The sequence below is a fragment of the Mastigoproctus giganteus genome, chromosome 2 (genome assembly GCF_048544385.1).
Source record: "Mastigoproctus giganteus isolate SK-2022 chromosome 2, ASM4854438v1, whole genome shotgun sequence".
NCBI lineage: Eukaryota > Metazoa > Arthropoda > Arachnida > Uropygi > Thelyphonidae > Mastigoproctus > Mastigoproctus giganteus.
Window position 1 is genome coordinate 33,862,695 of NC_143576.1, and position 24,318 is coordinate 33,887,012.

Sequence of the window (24,318 nt, forward strand, 5' to 3'; positions counted from 1 at the left end):
TACCGATGCCAATCATTAGACCATGCTGCTAGTGCCAAGTTTTATCCTGGATCCAGGATTCTTGTGTACTTGGAAGCCTAGGGTGACCTTTGCTCCCATACTCTGAACATAAGGGTTAGTATGTAGGCTAGCAAAGGATTAGGCAATCCCTAATTACTGTCTCTAATGCCTATTGCTGTTTAATGACAGAGTAAAGATTAACGGATTATTTTAACAATGTTTCAAAGAATAGCTTTGGGTGGAAATAACAATTAATATCTAACAAGACTAAGCTGATGACACAGAGGTGTCAACACTATTAATCAACCGACAAATGTTAAAATAATCGGTGTTTTTCATAAATTTTATTGTGATCTAATATAAACATTAATTTTTAAAATCTAATTGAAATATCTGCAGGCCAGATTTAGTTTGGGTACCCCTGCTCTAAATAATTCCTTTTTTGATTCAAATGTTTGTACACTAGAGGAGAAACAAATGCAAGGACTCTAATAAGAAATCAACCAACCACTACTCATTAATCTGTAAAATCCAAACATCACACTCCAAATGAACTGCATATAACTTCAGAAATTGCATAAAATGGAAATTTTCCAAGGCAGATTGGGCAAAGTACAATTCTCGTATATCCTCTGACAATCAGATCATTGATCTGATTGTCATTGATCATGTTCAACCATAATACAAAACAGATTCTAGCAGCTGCATCTACTGCCATCCCACAATCACAGTCAAGCATCTGTAGAATCATAAATTATTGGTGGAACGAGGATTGTAAGAATGTCAAAAAAGAAAAAAAAACGTGTGCGGAATCTATTCCACTAATATCCCACCACCACCAATCTTATAAACTACAAGAAACTTAGAACCATGGCCCGCCACATTATTATTCTTATGTAAGAATAATGTGGAGGGAAATAAAGCAATGAAATGGCAAATTACCCCTATTATCCTCTCCACTTTTCAGCTGGAATGGGCAGGAGCTGTCTACTCCTTCAGAGATTGTGAATGCCCTAGGAACTGTATTTTCACAGTTGTCTGACTTGACTGCATATGATCTGTTTTTTTTCAAAAGATTAAAATGCTAGCCAAAAAATCCCAACTGAATTTCAGAACCACATCCTCTTTACCTTACAATCAACTACGTGCTATGTTTGAACTTCAAAAGGCCATATTCACCGCAAAGAACAGTGCTGCTGGCCCCAACGGAATATATTACATAATGCTACAACACTTAGACAATAAATCACTAACCTTGCTGCTGACCTTCTACAATCACATCTTCATTGAACATTCATTCCCCAGTTCCTGGCATCATTCCTGTGTACTGGCAATATCCAAAACATGGAAAGACCACTCTGTTCCCCACGCCTAAAGATCCATTTCTCTCACCAGCTGCTTAAATAAAACCATAGAAAAAAATTATACACCTTTGACGGACATGGTATCTTGATTTCAAAAATATCTCTGATAATCAGTTTGGTTTCAGTAAAAATCTATCATCCCTGGATCTCATGGTCAAAGCTAAAACAAACATCAGGAATGCGTTTATCCAAAATGAACATCTTGTCATGGTATATCTCACCATAGAGAAGGCTGTTGACACCACTTGGCATTTTGGTATTCTGCAAGATCTTAAGTCCCTTGCCCTAACAGGCCACTTGTGTATTTCCTTCATTAAAAATCTTGATGGTTTCATAGCCTCATTTGGAAAAGAACTATTACACATAAGACATATTGGCTGTCTTGAGTCAGATGGGCTTTCAATAAAACCATAAGCTAGATATTAGTGTTAGCAATGGCCACATGGTGCAAGGAAGCCTATGGCTTATGCTGCACCAGCCAAAAAAAAAAAAATAATAATAAAAAATAAGAGAAAAGAAAATGGACAACTTAAGCATTTCCCGTGCCTCCGTAACTAGGTGATCAGGAGCAGCAGTGCGTAGCACAAGCTTCTTGATTAGACCAGGGTTCGAGCCCTTGAACACCAAATATGGAGGATGCGGAAAGGTCAGGGAATGACCACCGCATATCCCCGGAGCAATATGGCCTTGTTGCTAATGCTCCTAAAAACCAAATAACAAACACAACAACTAAGCGTTTCTCTCCTCCTGTAGGTAATTATTCAGCTGGCCTTTGAATTTCCCCACACTGTCAGCCTCTACCACCCATGTAGGCAACTTATTCCAGTAATTTATAACTCGCTGGCTAAAATAAAACCACCTGCAATCCAGTCTAAACATCCCCCTCCCCATAACTTGAAATTATGGTCCGAATCATTTATAACCCTGAAAATTTCTTCCTCATTCATTTTGCTCATTCCTCTCACATCCTTAAACATCTCAATCAAGTCTCCTCTAAGGTGCCTAGTTTCCATGCTCTGCAACCCACATATTCGAAGTCTTTCCTCATATGGATGCCCTTTTACCGATCTCACCAGGTGAGGTACCCTTCTCTGGACCCTTTCAAGAAGCACAATGTCTTTCTTTAGGTGCAGTTTCCATACCTGAACACAGTATTCCAAGTGTGGTCTAACAATAGCCTTATACAATGGGATTATGGCATCCTTATTTCTACTAGCAATTGTTCGATACATCATCGATAGAACACCATGGGCATTCCTTGCAACCTGTCTACAATGCTCAGAGAACTTAATTTGACCGTATCATAACACCCAAGTCCCTTTCCTCCACTAACGGCTTCAGTTCAACTCTGCCAAGTGTATAAGTTATTTTGGGGTTACTGTTCCCCAGGTGCAGTACCGTACACTTTTATTCATCCAGATACTGTCGACACTTTCTTTTCAGCACTTGACATGATTGATGATGGGTTGAATAACTACAGAGAATTAAGTCCAAGTCATGCACAAAAGCACTGTGTATCAAAAATAAACAACTTCCACAAGGAAACAATAAATCAATACTAATTGTTGCTTAGAAAGTAGAAACAATAGAAGAAAACATTTCCTCATTCCATCCATACCTCATATATTGACCAATGAAACAAAAGAATAAATGAATAGACCACACCCACCTCGCCACTGCCAAGGTCACAGCTGTCGGAAAGGCACAAACACCAAGGGTTGCAGGGACATTATCTCTGAAAGCACTTAAGCATTTAATGCCTATGAAGAACAAAGGTGGTTGAATTAAATCATGCCCACTATCTTCCTTTTATCAAAATATATACCTGTATGCTAAAAATCAGTGTCTCAGGGGAAAAGAAAACCCAATAAGAGAAATTAAATATTAAGGAATAAGATGCCGTCAGATAGGGTTGAACTTTGGAGGGCCACAAACCATTGTTAATACCTATGATTTTTTTTTCCCCCGTTGAGAACCCTTGCTCTAAATGATCCTTATAGCAGCACCCATTACCTGTTAATATGCAAAATTCAGACATTCTATTCCTTCCCAACAGAAAAGCCAATTAAATGGAAATTTTTATGGGCTGAGTGGACAAAGTACAGAATACATGTCTCATTTGACAACTAGATCTTCCAGTCATGCTCCATCAGCAGTGTTACTGAGCACATCACAAATCAAATGTCAAGAGCCACATTCACTGCCATTCTGCAATATCAAGGAAGAAATCGCCAAAAAATAAATTATTGGTGGAATGAAGATTGCAACAAAAGAGAAAAATATATCAAGGAACCTATTCTGCAAACATCTAACTGCCTCCATTCTTATTCATTTTAAATGTCTTAGAGCAAAAGCTTGTTATATCAGACATACAGCAAAAAAAGAATGTTGGATTAAATTCACCTCTTCAGTTAATAAAAATACTGATATCAGATTGATCTGGGAAAAAATAAAATATTTAAACGGTAAATTTCCTCCTTTATCCACTCACTGCTGAACTGGAATGGACAGGAGCTCTCTACTCCTACAGAAATCTCAAATGTACTGGGAATCATATTTTCTCAGTTGTCTTCTTCAAAAGCTTACGACCAACTATTTTAAAAAATTAAAACAGTGAAGTCCAGATTGAATTTCACTGACACTCTTGCTTAGCCTTATAATCAACCATTTACCATATTTGAACTGCAGCAATCTCTTACCAAATAAAGAAACGATGCTGCTGGCCCTGGATGGGATGCACTATGTAATGCTCCAAAATTTAGATCAAAAATTTCTATCTTCATTGCTGATGTTTTTTGTTTGAATCTTCCCTGAACATACCTTCCCAAGCTCCTGGCATCATTCCTATGTACTGACAATCCCAAAACCTTGTAAGGACCATTCTGTTCCTCACAACTACAGTCCAATATCTCTTACCAGTTGTCTGAGCAAAACCCTTCAGAAAATTATACATTACCTTGGTGCCTTGAGTCCCAAAATCTGATTTAACAACAATCAATTTGGATTCTGAAAAATTCAATCAATACTGGATCTCACGATTCGAGTCAAAGCAAACATCAGAAATGCATTCATCAAAAAGGAACATTTCATCGTGATTTGTCTTGATGTTGAGAAACCCTTTGACACCACATAACATTTGGCATCTTAAACAATCTACACTCTCTTGGCCCGAAAGGCTGTTTGCCATATTTTATCCAAAATTTCCTACAACAAAGATCCTCAAGTTTTTTATCAGGAAACTAGCAGAAGATTGGAATATACACTTCAGTAAAGGCCTACAAGATCCTATAGATCCTGAACCTCCATGGTCTGTCGTTATGCTGTCTTGTGACAATTATTTCCACCAGTGGGGAAAACACTCTCAATCAGACATTAACTTCCATGGGGAAAACACTCTCTATCAGACATTAACTTCCATGGGGAAAACACACTCTATCAGACATTAACTTCCAACAGCTATATGTTGCGCATACACAATATTGTCCTGACTTTGCTAAAATATATACTTGAAGGATCGAAGTCTGAGAGTAGAAAGGGGGCTGCAGTGGTACTTCCTGATACTGCCATTTCTGTATCAGTTCCCACAGTATGTAGTAGTTACACCACTGGATTATATGGCATAAAGCTTGCTTTAGAAAATAGTTAGTTTCCACCTATCAATCCAATCTTCATTTGTCATCATTCTGCCGCTCCACTGGTCGACGTAAGAAGCCTCACCACCATGTTCTATCCAAGTACATCTCTTCGTCGTTGATTTCACTCCAGTTTCCTCCTCTCTTAATCACACCAGTCTTTAACATGTCCTGCCATCCCCTTTTTTGTCTCCCCTTATTCTTTTGTTATAAATCATACTTCTGGGGCTTAATTTTCTGTAGAAGGCAATAAATTTAAGCTGCCGACTGCCAAACCTGTCGCAGCCATAGGTGTGGTTGCTCTTATTTAATGATGGAGCTTCCTCACCATGTCACAGTGCCATTATTGGATATATGTAGTTTTTCTGTGTGTAACCACACCACCATTTACCCACCTGCACCCTGTTAACACTGTTGCCTTGGTCCAAGTGCATAAGTAGTTGAGTAGTCAGGCACGAGTGTGCTACTGCAACAGGATCTAGAAAATTTAGGCAGATGGGCTGAGAAGTGGCAACTGAAGTTTAACATTGACAAATGCAAAGTGCTGCATATGAGTAGAAGTAAGCCCAGAGAAATGTACCAACTGTGTGGTACTACACTTAAGGTGGTAGAAAATGAAAAAGACCTGGGGGTAATTGTGCAGTCAGATATGAAGTTTTCTGAGCAATGCAGACAGGCTGCCAAGGCAGGTCATGGGGTTTTGTCAATGATATACAGGAATTTTGCTAGCAGGGAAAAGGAGGTGATTTTCCTCAGGTACTCAGGTGCGGCCTGAGTACCTGAGGAAAAGGTACTCAGGCTGCGCCTTGAGTACTGCATACTGGTCTGGAGGCCTCATTTTAGGAAGGATGTAGATTTGTACATCCTTCTCTGTACACGCTTGAGCGTGTACAGAGAAGAGCAACAAGATTGATGAGGGAATGAAGAGAGGTTATGTTCTGCAAATTGCAGTGGCTGGAGACTAGGCACCTGCGAGGTGATCTGGTGAGGTGTATAAGGCCTTGAATGGGTTGAGCATGCTGAATTCTGATGTGATGCTTCCACTTGTTCAAACTACGAACCTAAGGGGACATAAATTCAAATTGAGGAAAGACAGATGTAGAATAGATGTGTGGAAATTTGCCTTTAGCCAGCGGGTGGTTAATTGCTGGAACAAACTTCCATCTGTCTTTGTGGAAGTTGATAGGTTAAATATATTTAAGGAAGAACTGGACAAACATTTAGAGGGAATTGTTTTGTAATTTTTTTTTTTTTTTTTTTGGCTGATGTGCATAAGCTCATACACTTGCTTTCTTGCATCACATGCCACTACTACTACGAGGGGTGCATAAATACACGTGCCTTGAGTGACTGGGGTTCAAACCTGTGACTGCTGAATATGGTGCTGTTTGTTGTGTTCTCTCTGGTTTGTGAATTCCTCTGACCATGTGGTCATCCTAGATTATAAACATAAAATTTATTTATTTATTAATATACACAGACTCAAAGTTCCGTATTAGCCATGCAAAACACTTCCCCATCTACTCATCTGTTAATAAAGCTCATCAGAACAGAGTTGATTTGTCTCAGAGAGCATCAGCAAAAGGTTTTCTGCTGGATCCCAGACCATACTGGAATACCAGGAAATGAAATTGTGGATGATGTTACCAAATATCCATCCAGCACAGCCCCGATGAATTTCCTAGTACCATTAACAAATTATAAACTGTCGCTGTGTAAATATTTGAAGTGTAAAGGTCACTTCAATGTAAGCTCAAATTCATAATAAACTCCTTCAAATTAAACCTGTACCAAAATTCTTTGCTTCCAGCTTCATTCCAAACTGACAGGAAGAAGTAATTTTACCAGAACCCGAATAGGCCATACTCACCTAACCCATCTGTTTCTTTGTGAGGAAATGGCTCTCCTCAGTATGATCACTGCCACATACCACTCACAGTCCAACTTATACTTCTGGAATGTGCTTTGTATAATACTTCTCGTCTAGTGTCATTCAGTTCTCATGCAAACTTAAAGGAACCTTTGTTGTTTAGCCTTATCGTAAGTGAAAACTCAAAGCTCACGGAATTTTTCTCCTTCGTAAAATGAATTTAACTGCTTCCACAGCAACCAACACGGGCAGTATGAACCACTTTTATAGGTGCAATATGGCCTAAGTAGCCATTGCACTGAAAACCCATCAACAACAACAACATCTCACTCTTGTAATGTACAGGTGACCCCCGCTTAACACTGATAATTCGTTCCCGAAAAACAGCGCTAAGAGAATCAGTGCTAGGCAAGCACCGTATTCCTGTAATGTAACATATGTATTTGAGTCGTGGTCTATACCATAGGATATTTCCTAATCAATAATAAACGGTAGTGAAAAGACACACAAATGTTGGTCAAAATATTTAATATTAAAAATCTGTACATATAAAATATTCTCCCTTACATATGTATATAATTATGTGGTAAGTAACTACATTACGTATCAAAATTAAACTTAAAATGCCAATTAAAATCATGAATTTATTAATCCAATGGCCCTGGGCTGTCGAGTTTTCGTAACTTTGGTCGATTTTGGGTTGTACTTTGGCCGTCTTCCTAGTAAACTAAAAAGGGTTTTACTTTAAAATCTCCGCAGCATTACCACCCAACAATAAAGTCAACTGATCCTTCGCTGCTTTGAAGCATGGCATGTTGTTTTTTTTTTTGTTTTTTTTAAGGTGAGCTTTCTTCAGATCATCATATAGGCTAATCGTGTTTTCTTTAATAATATTTAACCAAATGGAATTGTGCGTTGGATATTATCTTCAATAAAATTATTTAGAAGTCTCTCCATTTCGATTATAATAGCTGGCTTAGTTGCTTGCAGTGGAACAGCTGTCTTTCCCACTGCTAAAATTAATTCTTCATTTTTTATAATTGTTCTTACAGTTGAACCTGCCAGTCCTGAATTATTGCACACATCCATTTGTCGTTGAACGGAATCAATTCGCTTCAAAACGTATAATTTAATTTTCAAATTCAGTATTTTTTTTATCTTGGTAGGCTTCATGCCACGTCTAGGTGTTGTTATTTTTTAATTCTTATCTGCCATTATTAATCTTCAAAAATGTAACTGAGTTGCATTAATTATGATACAATGTTTGTTATTGTGTTTTTTTTTTTTTTTGTGTTTTTTTTTTTTTTTCAGTAGCATTAGCAACTAAGGCCATATTGCTCCGGGGATATGCGGTGGTCATTCCCTGACCTTTCCGCATCCTCCGTATTTGGTGGCTCACGGGCTCGAATCCCGGTCTAATCAAGAAGCGTGTGCTATGCACTGCTGCTCCTGCCCATCTGGCTACGGAGGCGTCTACAATGTTCGAGTAAACTGTCCGTTACGGGCGATGTCTAACACTGTACCGAGTGATGACTAGACTTCGGATAAATGCATATAATGCAAATATTACAAGCAATATACTTGATCATTTTTTAAAATGTTGATCTCGGAACTACGTAACAAGTCACCATAGTGCAATTAAATTAGCATGAGAGAAAATTTTGCTATTCATTTTCAAGCTATCGACTACATCAGATGAAATGTTTTCGTTAAACATGCCAAAGATTCAATATGTATGCTGGAAAAGAGCGTTAGAGTGAGCGTTAATATAAGAAGAGCGTTATAATGAATCAGCACAGAGCAAACCGCGTTATAATGAGGGCCTGCTGTAGTTGTTACGAAGAGTTTCTCTATGTTTTTGCAAAAAAAAAAAATCTTCTAATTTCACCCATCCACTCACTCCAAATGTTTATCTAGTTCTGCCTTGAATCTATTTAAGCTATCAACTTCTACAACGACAGATGGAAGTTTCTTCCAGCAATCAATCATATGCTGGCTAAAGGCAAACTTCTGCACATCTGTCCTACAACTGTCCTTTTCCTCAATTTGAATTTCTGCCCTCTCAGGCGATTATTCTGAGCAAGAGGAAGAATCCTATCAGCATTGAGCATGCTCAAAACATTCAAGGCTTTATACACCTCAATCAGATCACCTCGCAGGTGCCCAGTCTCCGGGAACTGTAATTTGCAAAACTTACGCCTTTCTTTGTAAGAGCAACCCTTTGTTCCATTCACTGATCTTGTTGCCTTTCTCTGCACTTGCTCCAACAGCTCTACAGCCTTCCTAAAATGAGGCCTCCAGACCTGTATACAGTACTCAGGGTGCCTTATGCAAGGGAATAATCACCACCTTATCCCTGCTAAAAAAAATTCCTGTATATGATTGACAAGACACCATGAGCTACCCTTGCAGACAGTTTGCACTGCTCAGAAAACTTCATATCTGCTTGCACAATTACCCCCAGGTCCTTTTCATTCTCTACCACTGTCAGTGTAGTACCACATAGTTGATATGTTACTCTGGGGTTACTGCTTCCCATATGCAGTACTTTACATTTGTCAATGTTAAATTTCAGTTGCCACCTCTCAGCCCATCTGCTCAGCTTTTCTGTATTCTGTTGCAGCAACGTACTGTCATTAACAACCCTACCAAACCTCGTATAGTCTGCAAACTTGGACATTAAGCCTGATAAGCCTCATAATGATATACCATCATTAATAAATACAGAAAACAACAATGGACCCAACACTGAACCTGGGAGACTCCACTATTAACATTAGTCCATGAAGAGCAGTGTCCATTGATTACCACTCTGTCTTCTCCCACTCAACTTCCTTTATCCATAGCAGCAATTTGCCTCCAATGCCACACTGCTTCAATTTGTGTGGCAGTCTTCCATGTGCAACAGTATCATTATTTAATAATTTAACAGACATTATTTAATAATGTTTTTCAGTAAGATACCAGAGAAATAAAGTATGGCTATTAAATAACAAGACTGTTGCAATAAAATAAATATAATGAAATATTTCATGCATTACAAATTGTCCCCTTCAAAATAATTGCCTAGTGCTTGCCCACATTGTTCCATATTTGCAGATGATAAAGGTTGGCAGGGTTGTTAATGACAGTAAAGACAGTATGCTACTGCAACAGTATCTAGAAAAATTAGGCAGATGGGCTGATAAGTGGCAACTGAAGTTTAACATTGACAAATGCAAAGTACATACAGGGTGTCTCAAAAATATTGGTACAAACGTGTAGGGGAGGTAGGTAACATCTAAAGCAATGTGAATCGCATAGGAACCCATAACCAAATTTTCAATGCATGTAATTACAATACTCAGAAAGTCTGGATCTTCAGTTTTTTTTAAAACATCTTCACAAACTGGATCTTCTTCTGTTTGTTTCAAACATCATGACAAACTTAAGTCTTCTCATCATTGATCTTTATTTAGAAATTTTGGCACAAACTTTTATCATGCCTAAATTTTCAGTTAAAATTTGTATAAATGTTTCTTTGTCCATATTGAGTTCTGATGAATCCATTCCACTACTTAAACATGATCACTTCTAATCAATGTCTTTCCCCGGTCCACATTTTCATCTGTTTTCATGGATACTGGATGGCTTGATTTTTCATCATCTTCCACATTCTCTCTTCATTCTAAAAAATGTTTTATGCCATTCAGACATGACAGCTCTTTACGTGTTATCTTCCCCATGAACTTGACAACTCATAACTTTCAGTTGCTGTTTTGTTAAAAATTTGAGGTTCATTTGTTGTTCTCTTTGTTTTTTTGTCATTTTCTGGCAAAGTCAAAAACATAAGGTAATAAAAACCTGTGTCACTGCAAAGTGAATTAGCACATTGGAATGAACTTGACTTGGTAGACAACTAGGGAATCACAGTAAACTGCTTGTGCCTTTGTGTCATATATGACACTTGGTCTGTAGTGGCTGCATGCTCAGTCTTGTTATTTAATAGCCGCACCTCGTATATGCAAAATTTTACTTGTATTGTAACATCTGAAAATAGTAACATGTTTACATTATGTACCATAGATGTGATTTTTCAAGTTCAAGTGGGAAATGTGTTGTAATCAGAAATTTGTAAACATAGATGTTGCATTTCGTGGTGATGCCACTTTCCAAATGTTTATTAGCTATTTGCATCTGTTTTTTTTTTTATAGAACATAATCTTCTCAGAACAACACACCTATATGATCAGCACGATCATATAGGTGTGTTGTTCACAGATATTTCCCAGTAGTGAAACAGCAAAAAATATGGTTGTAGAAAAACAAAAACAACAGCATTGTTAGTGAAATTGCACTGATTGGGAAAAAATTTTTAGTGTTTGATAAAGTAAACCATTTTCAGTTGCTACAGATGGCAGTAATCAAATTGGTTTCAAGCTATGTGTTATTGTGGTTGTTCTGACACCAGCTTGCACTCTGTGCCAACATTGGAAGGTGACTACAGGCTACAACATTGGATGTCAGAACAACCTGAAAGCACGTGGAATTCCTTCAGAGAACTGTTTAGTACTTAGTATTGATAATGCATCTGTCATGGCAAGCCTCAAAATAAATGATTCATATAGGAGATTGATCACTTGGTGGTAATAGGCTGTTCTTGCCATCTTATTAATTTGTTTGCTGATGTGGAAGCTGCATGCCTCCGTGAAAGGAGATGAATATTTAGTGGATATTTACTACTATTTAGAGAGCAGTACTAAAAGGAAAGATAGATTTAAACAGTGTGACACAGAAGTAAAAAATATGCTGAAGTATGTGCATACATGTTGCATCTTTGGTTAAATGCATAACTAGACTGGTGGAATAATGGCAGACTTTGACAAGTCTATTTATTAAAGAGGTTAGAAGGATAGAAAAGCCATATGAGCACTTTTCAGAGTTTCCAAATTGAAAAGTACAACAAGCAATCACTAATGAATAGCATTGACTCATATCCAAATCCAGTTCATGATCCAAAAGAAGTTTTGAAAGAAGGCAAATTAATGAACTCCACAAGAAAAATAAATTGTGAACGGAAAACTTCTGGTGAAAGCAATCCTAAATAGGTCAAGCAAAATGATAATTTGAGGCATATTATCCTCACTCATGCAGAAAGTCTGTTCACATTCATCTCTTCTGCTTTAATAGAGCAATTTACTTATTATTTTTTATTTATTATTATTTTTGTTTTTCCCACATTTGAAAATCTGAACATAGCACTTCAACCCAATGTACCTCACATCTCCATGCACTGAGGTCATTCTAAATATGTTGAATATGTGTTTAAATTGATTACCAAAACAGACTAAACCAGAAGGATGATTCAGACTTAATCACTGGCTGTTCTATTGCCAAGATTCTGGAGAGTCTAAAACAAGATAAGATTCTGTTCTTTTGTTCACTGAGGAAGTACTTTACGGCTGCATATGACTGCATGGTGCACAAGTTCCCGTTTAAAAATGATGTTCTTGTAATTGTTGAGGTAGCACAAATTTCATCAGTTAGCAATGCATCATTTTCAAATTTGAAATTTTTTGTGGGCAATTTTCCAGTAAATCTTGGTGTTGATAAAGAAATAGATCAGCGGTTCCCAACCAGTGGTTTGCAAACCCCTGGGGGTCCGCACTCAAAATTCAATAATGGCATCTGCTTAGATTAAATTTTTGTAAACTACAAAATAGTTTATTAATTTATGCGGTTCGGTTCAAAATTTATATTTAGTTGCAGCTTGAGTCAAGTGCCTTTACATAGTAAGCATGCACGACAGAATGTTAGTGGGGGGGATTGGGTTTGAACATGCCGATGTGCAGCTAACTAATGATATGTATATAACTAATAATAAAGATAGAATAAAGTAAAATTAAATTAAATATAAAGTAAAAAATTTTCAACAAAAGAAACCACATCTCCCACAGTTCCTTATAATTAGTTTACTATCTTACAGTCATCATCATCCATTTTCAATCCACTGCAGGATGAAGGCCTCTCCAGCAACTTTCCAGTTCTTTCTGTTTTGAGCACTGGCCATCCATTTACTACCCACAAACTCATGAATTTCATCTATCCATCTCCACCCTTGTCTTCCAGGTTTTCTTCTAGCTCCTCTTGGGTACCATTCTGTTATTTCTTAGTTTATCTGTCATCATGTCTTTGAGCTATGTGTCCTACCCAAGACCATTTTAGTTCTTTACTTGAGTTTGCTGCCTAATCCATGTGTTTCTCTTCTTATCTAACAGTCTGATTCCCAATATAATTCGTTCCATTCTTCACTGTGTAGTTCTCAGCTTCTCTTCCATTCTTTTGGTGAGTGCCCAAGTTTCACTTCCATAAGTCATGGTGGGGAGTAAGTATACATTGGTTCATTATTTTACGTTTCAGACAAACTGGGATTTTGCTCTTCAGTATGTGACTATATTTCCTGAATGCTACTCATCCAAAATTTATTCTTCTCTTGACTTCCAGCCATTTATCATTATTACAACTAATGACTTGTCCCAGATAAGTATATGACTCCACCTTTTCAATTACTGCTCCTCCAATCATTATTTCCCTTTCTGTGGCATACTTGTTCATCATTACTTTTGTTTTAGCCATATTCATCTTTAGTCCAAAATCCTTACTAACTGTGCATAACTGATTCAGATTTTCCTCTAATTCTTTGGGATCGTGGCTTATGACCACAATGTCATCTGCAAATCGTAAATGGTTTAGGTACTCACCGTTCACATTGACTCCTTTCTGTGACCAGTCTAATCTTCTGAAAGTTTCCTCAAGGGCAGCAGTAAACAGCTTCGGAGATATTGTGTCTCCTTGTCGAACTCCTTTCTCCATTTTAAATTTCCTACTGTCTTTGTCTAGTCTACTAAAGGAGGTAGCATTCTCATATTTTCTTCAAAATCATAATATGTGGGATATCTATGCCTTGTCTTTCCAGTGCCCGAAACATTGCCTTATGCTGTATGGAGTCAAATGCCTTTTCATAATCCACAAATGCCAGGCATAATGGGGTTTTATATTCATTTGCTTTCTCCATTAGCTGTGATATTACGTGAAGGTGATCCATAGTTGAGAATCCTGTCCTAAGGCCAGCTTGCTCTTTCGGGTTGATTCTCATCAAATATTCTTTCTAATCTGTTAGTGATGACCCTTGTGAACAACTTGTAGATGTGGGATAACAAGCTAATTGGTCTATAATTTCCAATTTCTGATTTATCTCCTTTCTTATTCAGCAAAACTATGATTGCAATATTCCACTGCTTAGGCATCACACCTTTTCTAATGCACTTTGTGAAGAGCCTTGCCAATTTTTGTGTTATGTCTCTTCCTCCCAATTTTAACAACTCTACAGTAACTTCATCTTCCCCCGGGGCTTTCTGATTCTTCATTTTCTTCAATGCATGTTCTACCTCATCAGGAAGAATATTGGGTATGTCGTATGTGTTGCTAATTTGCAATCCATCTTCCCGACTGCTGGCATCATTCCCTCACTCGTACTTGTATAATTCTTTATAGTAGTCTTCTGCTATTTGAATTATGCCTTCTCTGCTGTTTATAAGTACACCATCGCTATTCTTCAGTTTCAGTATCATTTGTCTTTCTGTATTACTGCTCATGGCTGCTGATTTAAATCCTTTGTTTTCCCTTAATGCTTGTTCTACTTTTCTTGTGTTAAATCTTCTTATGTCCTCTCTGCTCTTTCTAATGGCTTTGCATAACTCAGTATACTCAATTTTCTCCTTGTCAGTGTTTATCTTGCTCTTCAATTTTCACCTTCGGTTCATCATAACAAGTGTTTCTTGACTAATTTTTTCTTCTTTGGATTTCTTTTTCCCTATAGGTTTCTTGGGCTTTATCACTTTCAGAAAGTCGTAATATTCCTCGTCGATATCTTGGTCCTGAGCAGTCTGCAGAAGCTCAAACTTGTTCTTAAGTTCCAGTACATACTGCTTTTTCTCCTCTTCTGTTATCTCAAAGACCTTTGTATTATTTACTCGAATGTTTTTCCTTTCCTACATCTATATCAAGTGTACATCTTACCATTCTGTGATCACTTCCAACCTTATTCAGGACGGTAACATCATTCACGATATATCTTCTGTTAGTGAGAATGAAGTCGATTTCATTAGCTGTTAATCCATTTGGACTCTTCCATGTCCACTTTCTGTTCACCCTTTTCTTGAAAAAAGTGTTCATTACTGACATTTCTTGAGATTCTGCAAATTCCACAAGTCTTTCACCTCTTTCATTTCTTTCACCAATTCCAAAATTTCCTATAGTCTCCCTATCTGCGCTGTTTTGTCTTTTTCCAACCTTAGCATTGAAATCTCCCATAATAATAGTGTAGTGGGTTTTCTGCTCATCTAGAAGACTCAATTTTGGTGTACATTTCTTCAACCTCTTCATCATCATGTCTCAATGTTGGTGCATAAATCATTATAACCTTTAGCTTGTACCTCTTAGAAATCTTGAGTATTAGTCTTGACACCCTTGGTGATGTACTTTTGTATTCCAAAATGTTGTTTTTTAAATCTTTATGGACCAGAAACCCAACTCCACCTTCACTCCTTTCACTGTTTCCATTGGTGTACAGCAGATTTCCACTTGATAAACTTATAAGTGATTCATTTCTTCTTCTTCTTGTTTCAGCCAAACCAATGATATTCCAATTCACATTTTCTAATTCCTTTTCCAGCTCTAATATCCTGTCTTCACTGATGAGTGATCTTACGTTGTAACAGGCCAAGTTCAGTTTCCGTGCATGGCAGCCTGGTCATACCCAGAGATTCTTAGCACCCTCTGCTTCCACTCTGATCCTCTTGCTGCCGTAAGAGGGGGAGTGAAAGCTGCTGGGAACTGAGGGCCATTTGTTTTGTAGTGCTGTCATATGCTGGAGGGTTTGGTCCTTTCCTCTTCATGCTGACCAGGTGTCTTGAAGAGAACCACTCTACACGTTTATTGCCACCTAAGTGACGTAACAGGGCTTGCCATCGAGAAGGTGTGCATGAATGGATTTTAGGGAGGCAGGCCAACCGGACTTCTCCTAAATCTTCTGTAATAGAAAGATATTGGATCCATCAGTGTTTTAGACTGAGTGTCTGATAACACACAGGATACCTGTTCCCCTCTAAGACCTCATAAATAAATGTTTTCCATACTAAATTTTTTTTCATTCTCAAAGACCATTGTTACATATAGGTACTTAATAATAATTTTATATTATTACACAATATCGCATATAAAAACGTACTGGAAATATTTTATGATAAAAATTCAGAACTATTATACAGTTTCAGAGAATATAGGCTTAATGGTTCACGATAGAAATATTTTGTTGAGAAGGGTTCGCGAGTCAAAAAAAGGTTGTGAACTGCTGAAATAGATGAAACAATAAATGTTTTGCAACATCATCACTGACAGTTTTGGTGTGCAAACCTACAAGATGCTCTTATGAAAGAAGAAAGAATTGATGTACAGTGGTCTTTGTTTGAGGAACTGAAGAGTGCACAAGGAAACTTTAAATATAACAGATTATGCCAAGCATGACTTGAGATAGTCTGTTATATTTTATCATAGCTGTATGTGAGAGAATTTTCAGCCAGGTGAGAAAAACAAAAACTGAGTTCAAATCTTCTCTTTCCAATGAAGCTTTGAAATGCTCTTGACCACTGAGTCTAGACACCAGGGCCATTGTTATGAACAAAGCTTTGACTCAACATTTCAGAAGAGGGTGACATCTACAACTGACAGTATCTTTCTTGAAGCAATTAAAATCAGTTGATGTATAATAGAATATACATCAACAGATTTTCCCAATTGCAGATAATTTCAGTTTAGATTTCTTTGACAACTTACTGAATATCATTAATGTCTTTGCATTTTACATTGGTGCAATAAGTAATATAGTTTAATTAGACTTTATTCTTTCTTTTTCTTTTTTTTAATCCCACTATGTTCTTAATTTATTATTTCATTATTTTTGTTATAATAATTATTATTCTGTTACACATGCATTGTAATTTGATGTTCTGAAAAATAAAATTTAATAAAAATTATTAAATAATAATTTTAATAAAATAAAATTAATAAAAATTTTATTAATAAAAATAAAATATAAAATAAATCTGCAGACAGAAGAATGTTAAGTAACTAATATTTAAAAGTAAACCATACTTTTTTGTTTGCCTGCTTTGGCCCTAAAGACTTGATTTCCTCCTACTTACAAATGCCTCATTTCTGGCTTTTTTGAAAGTCAGAAGTTTGCAACTATGCATTAACCTGTAACTGTTGGCAATTTACACATGTGTTTCTCTGTCCCTTTCCATGCAGGTTTTACAAAGTTTGTGCATGCATCAAATAGGAGCTGACCGGGCTAGCCGGGTGGGTAAAGTGCTTGCCTGGCAACCCAAAGGTTGCGGGTTCGATTCCCGCCTCGGGCTTGGATCAAAGTACTGCAAAAACCTTGGGAGGTGCATTATGGCCACAGAAGCCTATGCGCCAACAACTACCAAAAAAAAAAAAAAATCAAATAGGAGTATGGAAAGAGGGGGGGTGGCCCCATATACACCACTCTCCCAATGTAGGGTTAGCCAGGCCTTCTGCTATGCCTCTGTGACTTACATTTAACTTTTGATTTCAGACATCTTAGTTGTACAGTCATAAAATCCAATGGTTACGTGTAAAATAGGTGAAGCAAGACTGTCACATGACAAAATGAAACAAAGATGGTGCAAGTGTGAAAATTGCATAGGGACACATCTCTGTATAATAAGAAATATGTGCTAGGATAAATCTTGTGATATATTATATACACAACTGTAAAAACTGTAGTTTTGATTTTATTTCCAAAAATATTTAACTTTGAGATTAAATTTTTCTGTAGATATTTTTCTAGTCATTTACAAATTATGTATAGAATTTGTAAATTCTATTCAGAATTTGTTTGAATTTTTATTAAATTAAATTTTTAAATTTTATTTAAAAATTTTATTAAATATATTAAATATATTAAATTACATATTAAACACATTAAATTTTTGCATATCAGAGATGGCCACTTTGATTGAGAAATTCTTCGTGGGTAATTATTTTATATCTATTTTATACAGGTAAGAAATCATGTTGCCCATCCTATTTCAAAAGTAAATAACACTTCATCAGTGACAGGAAATACACTTCATCATCAGCTTGGATTACGCACAGGAGTTGGATCTCTGTCACAGACATCTATTGCAACTCCTAATGTGGTAATGGGGTATCCCATTAAAGGTCTGCAAACTTCTCAGCCTCCATCTAATGTTCAGATCCCTCTTCAAGTGTCAACCAGTCAGGTATGTATATTTTATATATATATATATATACTAAATTGGTAATCCTGCTCTATCCACTTCTGTTGAGTATTCTATACAATTTAATATGCCACTAAAGACATTAAATTTAAGAGATTTTATTTTAATTAATAATTAGTTATAATAAAATCTCTTAAATATTATATTAATTAAACAGCATGAGAAATTTTTAAGAACAAACTGGCACCGAAAGATTGTAAATATTTTTGTTAACTTTTTTTCTTCTATCTGTAATGCACTGAGTGGCCAATTTATTAGGTAAACTGGCTTAACAGTAGTTAATACCTTCTTTAGTCCTCAGAACAACTTAAACTCATTTCAGCTATCCATAAGTTGTTGAAAGCATTTCATAGGGAATGCTGGTGCATGAAGACTTGAATGCATCCTACAATTGCCTCAGATTGGATGGCAGTGGATCACTGCATGAACAGCTCATTCCACCTCCCACAAATTCCCATTCATGTTGAGATCCATTGTATGAGCAGACCAAGTTTGGTAAAGTTACCTTTAAGCTTCTGGAACCATACTGAAACAGTCCATGCCTTGTGACATGACAAGTTATATTGCTAGAAGTAACTGTTGCTGGGTGTATAAACTGGAATCGTGAAGGGATTTGCCTGTCAGAAACCTTGTTCAGATTGTGTCATTTGAACATCAATTCACCAGTATTAGGGACTTAATGCACAAAAACGTTTCCCACACTATCATACTTCCATTACTAGCCTGCACCACTGACATGATGGATCCATTAATTTATGATGTTATCATCATACCCTGACCCTATTGTTATTGGGGAACATTGAGATATCTTTAACCCCTTCCCGGAACATTTTTTTTCCAGAAAATGTGCCGTAATGGATTGACTTTTTTTATTTTACAGATTAAAAGTATGCATCATGCATATACTCGTATAATTTTTTGTGTTTTTTATTAATTTTTTCGTAGAAAATACATGGGAGTAATTAACCCATTTGGGATATCCCGAGTTATCTCGTGTACGCCAAAAAGTGTGCAAATTATACAGATTTTTTTAATAAATTAGCACCTGAGCTAAAAGAAAGGCATAGAAAAGGTCTTCATTACTCATTATATAAATAAATTTAAAACATCAAGTGGAACGCACAAGCAGTAATCACGAACCAACTACATTCTGACACACGGCTGCCACAAGTGGACAAGCGAGGTAAGCGTCGCTTACGGGCGGCAGTTCAAGAGGGCGCAGAAATATTTTTCGATATTGTTTTTGTGAATTGTTTTCATGGGTTCAATATTCTGCATTTAGGACGGCAAATTATATTTTGCTTGCTGGCAGCACAGGAACGCACACTACTGTTCTGACCTTGCTGTACAATATAAATAAAACGAAAGCCAGTCGTCTGCTGCCAGGCGTAAGAAAATCCTGAGAAAACTCAGGATTTACCTGGCTAGTGCAAAATTAGCCAGATAAATGCCAGAGAAAATACGTTTCAGTCCTAAATTTGGAGGTATCATTGTTTGCTTCGGGTATTATTGTATCCCGAGATATTTCGTGTAGTTCCAAATAACTTTTAAAACTAAAAACGAGATATCTCGGGATAATCCATGAAGGGGTTAAACTCATAGTGCCTTCTTGGCTTGAAGCCCATCTGCAGTGTTTTGATGAATACCAATTCGCACTGTTGTCTGATAACATCATCAGGAAACAGTGGGAATTAGTATTCATCAGACCAGGCAACCTTTTTTTAAACTCAGATGATCCTTGTCAGTGTTCCTATGCTCATTATACCTGTAGCTGCTTGTTTTTATCTGACAAGAGCAGAACCTGTTAAGGCCATCTACTGCTATCTCCCCTCTGTGGTGGCATGATTGTGCACCTGGTGTATAATATATTTATCTATTTTATGTGTTCATCAGTTTAATGTGTCTTTTTTAAATCAATTTCTAAAACCAGCACTTACTCTAATTTTTTGGGATAGGTGTAATAACAATTTATTCCTTAACACACAGTCATCCTTCACCCATGAGCAATAGACATGAAATTTCATTCTGTAGTAATGACAGCATTGGACAGTTTAACTTGAGAATATTCTCACCAAGCACATAGGTTCATTGCAGTCAACTGCACCATAAGAAATTTTTAAAAAAATCACGATTAGAGCTTCACCTTAATAAAATTTATCTCTCTCTTACTATTAAAACTATTCCATTCTGGCTTTGTGCTCTCCAGTAAACAGGTTTTTTTAACACTTAGTTTTGGTTGTTCTCACTTTTACTGAATGGTCCTACTTTCTTAATGTCTGTGAAATTAAAGTAACTAACTACATTTTGAAAATTAAAAATAATGAACTCAAGTGTTCTAGTCACTGGTAGCATCCTGTTGTGTACTGGCAGTTCAGACATTAATATAAAAACAAGTTTTAATGTTAAGTACTACTACAATGGCCACCTAGAAATTTAAATCTGTTGAACTGTTTATGATATACACTTCCTGGCCATTTAATTAGGACCATGGAGGTTATGCAGTAGTCTGTGCAAAAATATGTAAATCTAAGAAGTCACAAGGTGTATGATATGTGCAAGAAAGCATTATAAAGCTGTGTGACCCGACTAGTGATGAAATGGGTTCACTGGCAATGGGGGGGGGAAGATTTTGTACATCCAAAGAGGTATGATTGTCTGTGTGCATTCAGCTAGTGTTACAATAAGAGAGGACAGCTGCACCAGAAAACATCCATAAGAAGCAACTGTAAATGGATGAAAATGTAACGTGACAGATCAAGGCACTCAATGTCTGAAGCAGATTGTCAATTGTTGTCATGTGACAAGAGTGCTGGAATATTACAAAACATCAGTGCCTGAACTATGATAGTGAGATCTTCATGGTAGCTACTGACCTTGGACAACAACCAGAAAGCAGCTGCACTGGTGCCAGGATGGAATCAGAGCACTGAAGGTAAGATAAAAATATATATGAAATATGTTATACCACAACAAAAAAAAAAAAAAACTAAATTAGGTAGAACTGAAGTTAAGTCAAATAGTCTGAGTTCTAATTTATGCATTTCAGCACTGGTAGGCTGCTGGAGGAGGTGAATGGCATGTTCTCAGTTTCGCTGGAGGATGCTATGAATGCCAGAGCATATCCAAACATAGTTGTGAATCGGATACACTTGGCAATGTTGCATGGACAAAGTTACTTTAGCATGCAACTTTGGACAATTCAGTTTCAATATTAAATTCAATTGAATTGTCCAGTGTTAAATTCCTGCCGGATATTAAAGATACTTAGGTCGAACCACTGCTTAGACCTCAGTCTATTCATGGCTAGATCTTTGTATTAAATTATGTCAGAAGCTTTATTCTAAATCAAATTAAATACATTAAAATGCAACTTAAAACATTAAATTCAAATTAAAAGAAAGAGAGAGCAGGAAATGCCACTTAGCTGTGATGAAGTGAGATAGGACTTAGATATCAGCCTACCTATCCCAGTGAACCAGGTTTCCACCCCTGCCACTTGGAGGTGGGAAAATTCTGTCTAGCTTATTAAGTCCTCCTAAATAACTTTGGACAGAAGTGCTTTAAAGATTACAGTGCAACCATTGACCACACCAAATGTGTTAAAGAGTAAGTCGAGAAACCTGAGTAAGACTTCAAGCATTCACCTTGCCAGCCCAATTATAGATCTCATGTCTAGTGAACATCTGCAGAATGAATTGGAAAGGAGTGTTCATCAGTACAATGCACAGGGGGAAAAAAATTGATGAAATGCTAAAAGTAAACATTCGCCTTTGTAGGGGGGAACCACCTGCCAGTTAGTGGACCATTCTCTCTCTCTCTCTCTCTCTCTCTCTCTCTCTCTCTCTCTCTCTCTCTCTCTCTCTCTCTCTCTCTCTCTGTGTGTGTGTGTGTGTGTGTGTGTGTGTGTGTGTGTGTGTGTGTGTCAGTGTTGCCATTTTAGCGGTTTTCCCGCTAGATTTAGCGGAATTGCTTCAGGTTTAGCGGATAAAAATATGAAATAGCGGATAGCGGATTTTTTAGCGGGAAGAGTATAAATGTTTAGCATTTTATGGATTTTGGCAATGTAACATTTATATTAAGAAATATTAAATTAATTGTTCAATTAATTATTTAATTCATAATTGAAATAGTAGGGATATCATATTTCATAGTTTTTTTTTTATAAAGCGAAGAATCGGTTTTATATTATTCTGGATTTCCCTGAGGAGAACCCCAACAATTTTACGTAGTTACGCTCGCGGTCAAACGACCTGATCATTGGGTCATGGCTTTAAATTGTTGGATCAAATCTAAAAATAAATGTGGAAAAAATTCTAATGACGCCTTTTTTTGAAACAGTGAAGGAATGGCATTGGATAATTTTTCTTCGTCGTATTTGTTTGGCTTCCAAGAAATGCGATCCGAATTACCGACATCTCTTTCAACGTTTCTAATAACTACAGAGCAATAAGTAATAACAGTAATAAGTAATAATTATTTCTAATAACCACAGTATAATAATATCTTAGTATAGTCAGTCCTCGTATAGCACGATAGTTGTATTCCTAGAAACCCCCGTGCAATGCAAAATCGTGCGTTTAGTAAATCCACCAGCCGACAAAATCAATTCAAATATTTATACAGTGCCATAAACGATGGTGCAGATCCGAAAAAGATAGTTCATTCGTATCAAACAAGGTGGTTATCCATTGAAGTTGCTATAACAAGAATTTTAGAACAGTATATTGAATTAAAAGCCCATTTTGAAATAACTCGTTTGACTGACAAATGTTATACTGCAGAACTTTTTTATTCAATGTTCAAAGATGAAAGTAATTTAGCATATCTTTTATTTTAAAACCTATCTTATCTGAAGTACAAAGAGTAAATAAATCTTTTGAATCAAATACTGCCGATCCTACATTATTACTACATGATTTAAACATGCTATTGTCGATGATTGCCAATAAAATGTTTTTACCAAATACATATATTGAAAGGATAGAAGAGGACATTAATAATTATTTAGACCCTAAGCCATATTTAGGTTACCAATTTGAAAGAAAAATAAATGAATTAATAATGAATAAACTTATCACAACAACAACAGATGAAATGGCAATAAGAGAGAGAGAGAGAGAGAGATGCCGTAATTTCTTGATTGATTTGTATCAACAATTAAAACAACGCCTTCCGGACAACATAAAAGAATTAGAAAAAATGTCATTAATCTCAGTTAACAATATATTAAAGCAACAAAAAGAACCACTGATAAATTTATTACAAAATTTCAAATTGTCTGAAGTAGAAATTGAAAAAATTGAGCAACAGTATATAAACATTACTCTCGTTAAATGGGAAAACATCAACAATACAATGAAGTTTTGGTCAGAAGTTTCGAAATATCGAGATGCAAGCGGTAAAAATCCATTTAAAGAAATTAGCGAATTTGCATTGGGTATTTTAATTTTGCCATCATCCAATGCAGATGTGGAAAGAATATTCAGCAATTTAAATCTAGTAAAAAACAAAACACGCAACAGAATGAGTGTTGGCACGGTTAATGCAATCTTATCAGTACGATACGGGCTCAAAAGAGTTGAAAAGTGTTGTAAAAATTATGTTTTACCTGAAGAAGTGCTTCGCAAAATAGGTACACAAGAAGCATATGATGAGGAGGTATTGAATTTCGAAATTAATTTAGATTTTTAGATATTGATTTTATATTAAAAACAGAAAAATAAATAACTATTTATATATACTATTTGTTTGTTTTGTTTTTATTCACTACAAAGTACAAAACAAATGAAAATTTAAAAAATTTGGCGGGTCAAGTGCTAAAAATAGCGGATTTTGAGTATGCGGCTAGCGGGAAATATTATTAAGAGTTGGCAACACTGGTGTGTGTGTGTGTGTGTGTGTGTGTGTGTGAACACCATTTATCAGATTGTGGATGTATATTCATTTGCAACCCATGCAGTTTTTGTTATAGAGAACATTTTTTGAACAACAGCTTAACAGGGTGCATTAACTAGTTAACTGTGCTTGTTAATGTTCTCCATAATTATTCTGTACTATGAAGTTCAGATGTGCTGTTCACAACTAAA

The 24,318-nt window shown here is 36.4% G+C and overlaps 1 protein-coding gene across 4 annotated transcripts in view; it reads left to right on the plus strand.

Moving 5' to 3' along the window:
• The window catches only part of LOC150089259 (transcriptional repressor p66-beta-like), an 89,979-nt gene that overhangs the window by 59,956 nt on the left and 5,705 nt on the right, over positions 1 to 24,318 (plus strand). For all 4 annotated transcript variants that reach the window (XM_090388693.1, XM_090388707.1, XM_090388699.1 and 1 more), the window contains one exon: positions 17,993 to 18,214. In XM_090388693.1, the coding sequence (XP_090244819.1) occupies positions 17,993 to 18,214 (222 nt within the window). The remainder of the gene's footprint in view (positions 1 to 17,992; positions 18,215 to 24,318) is intronic.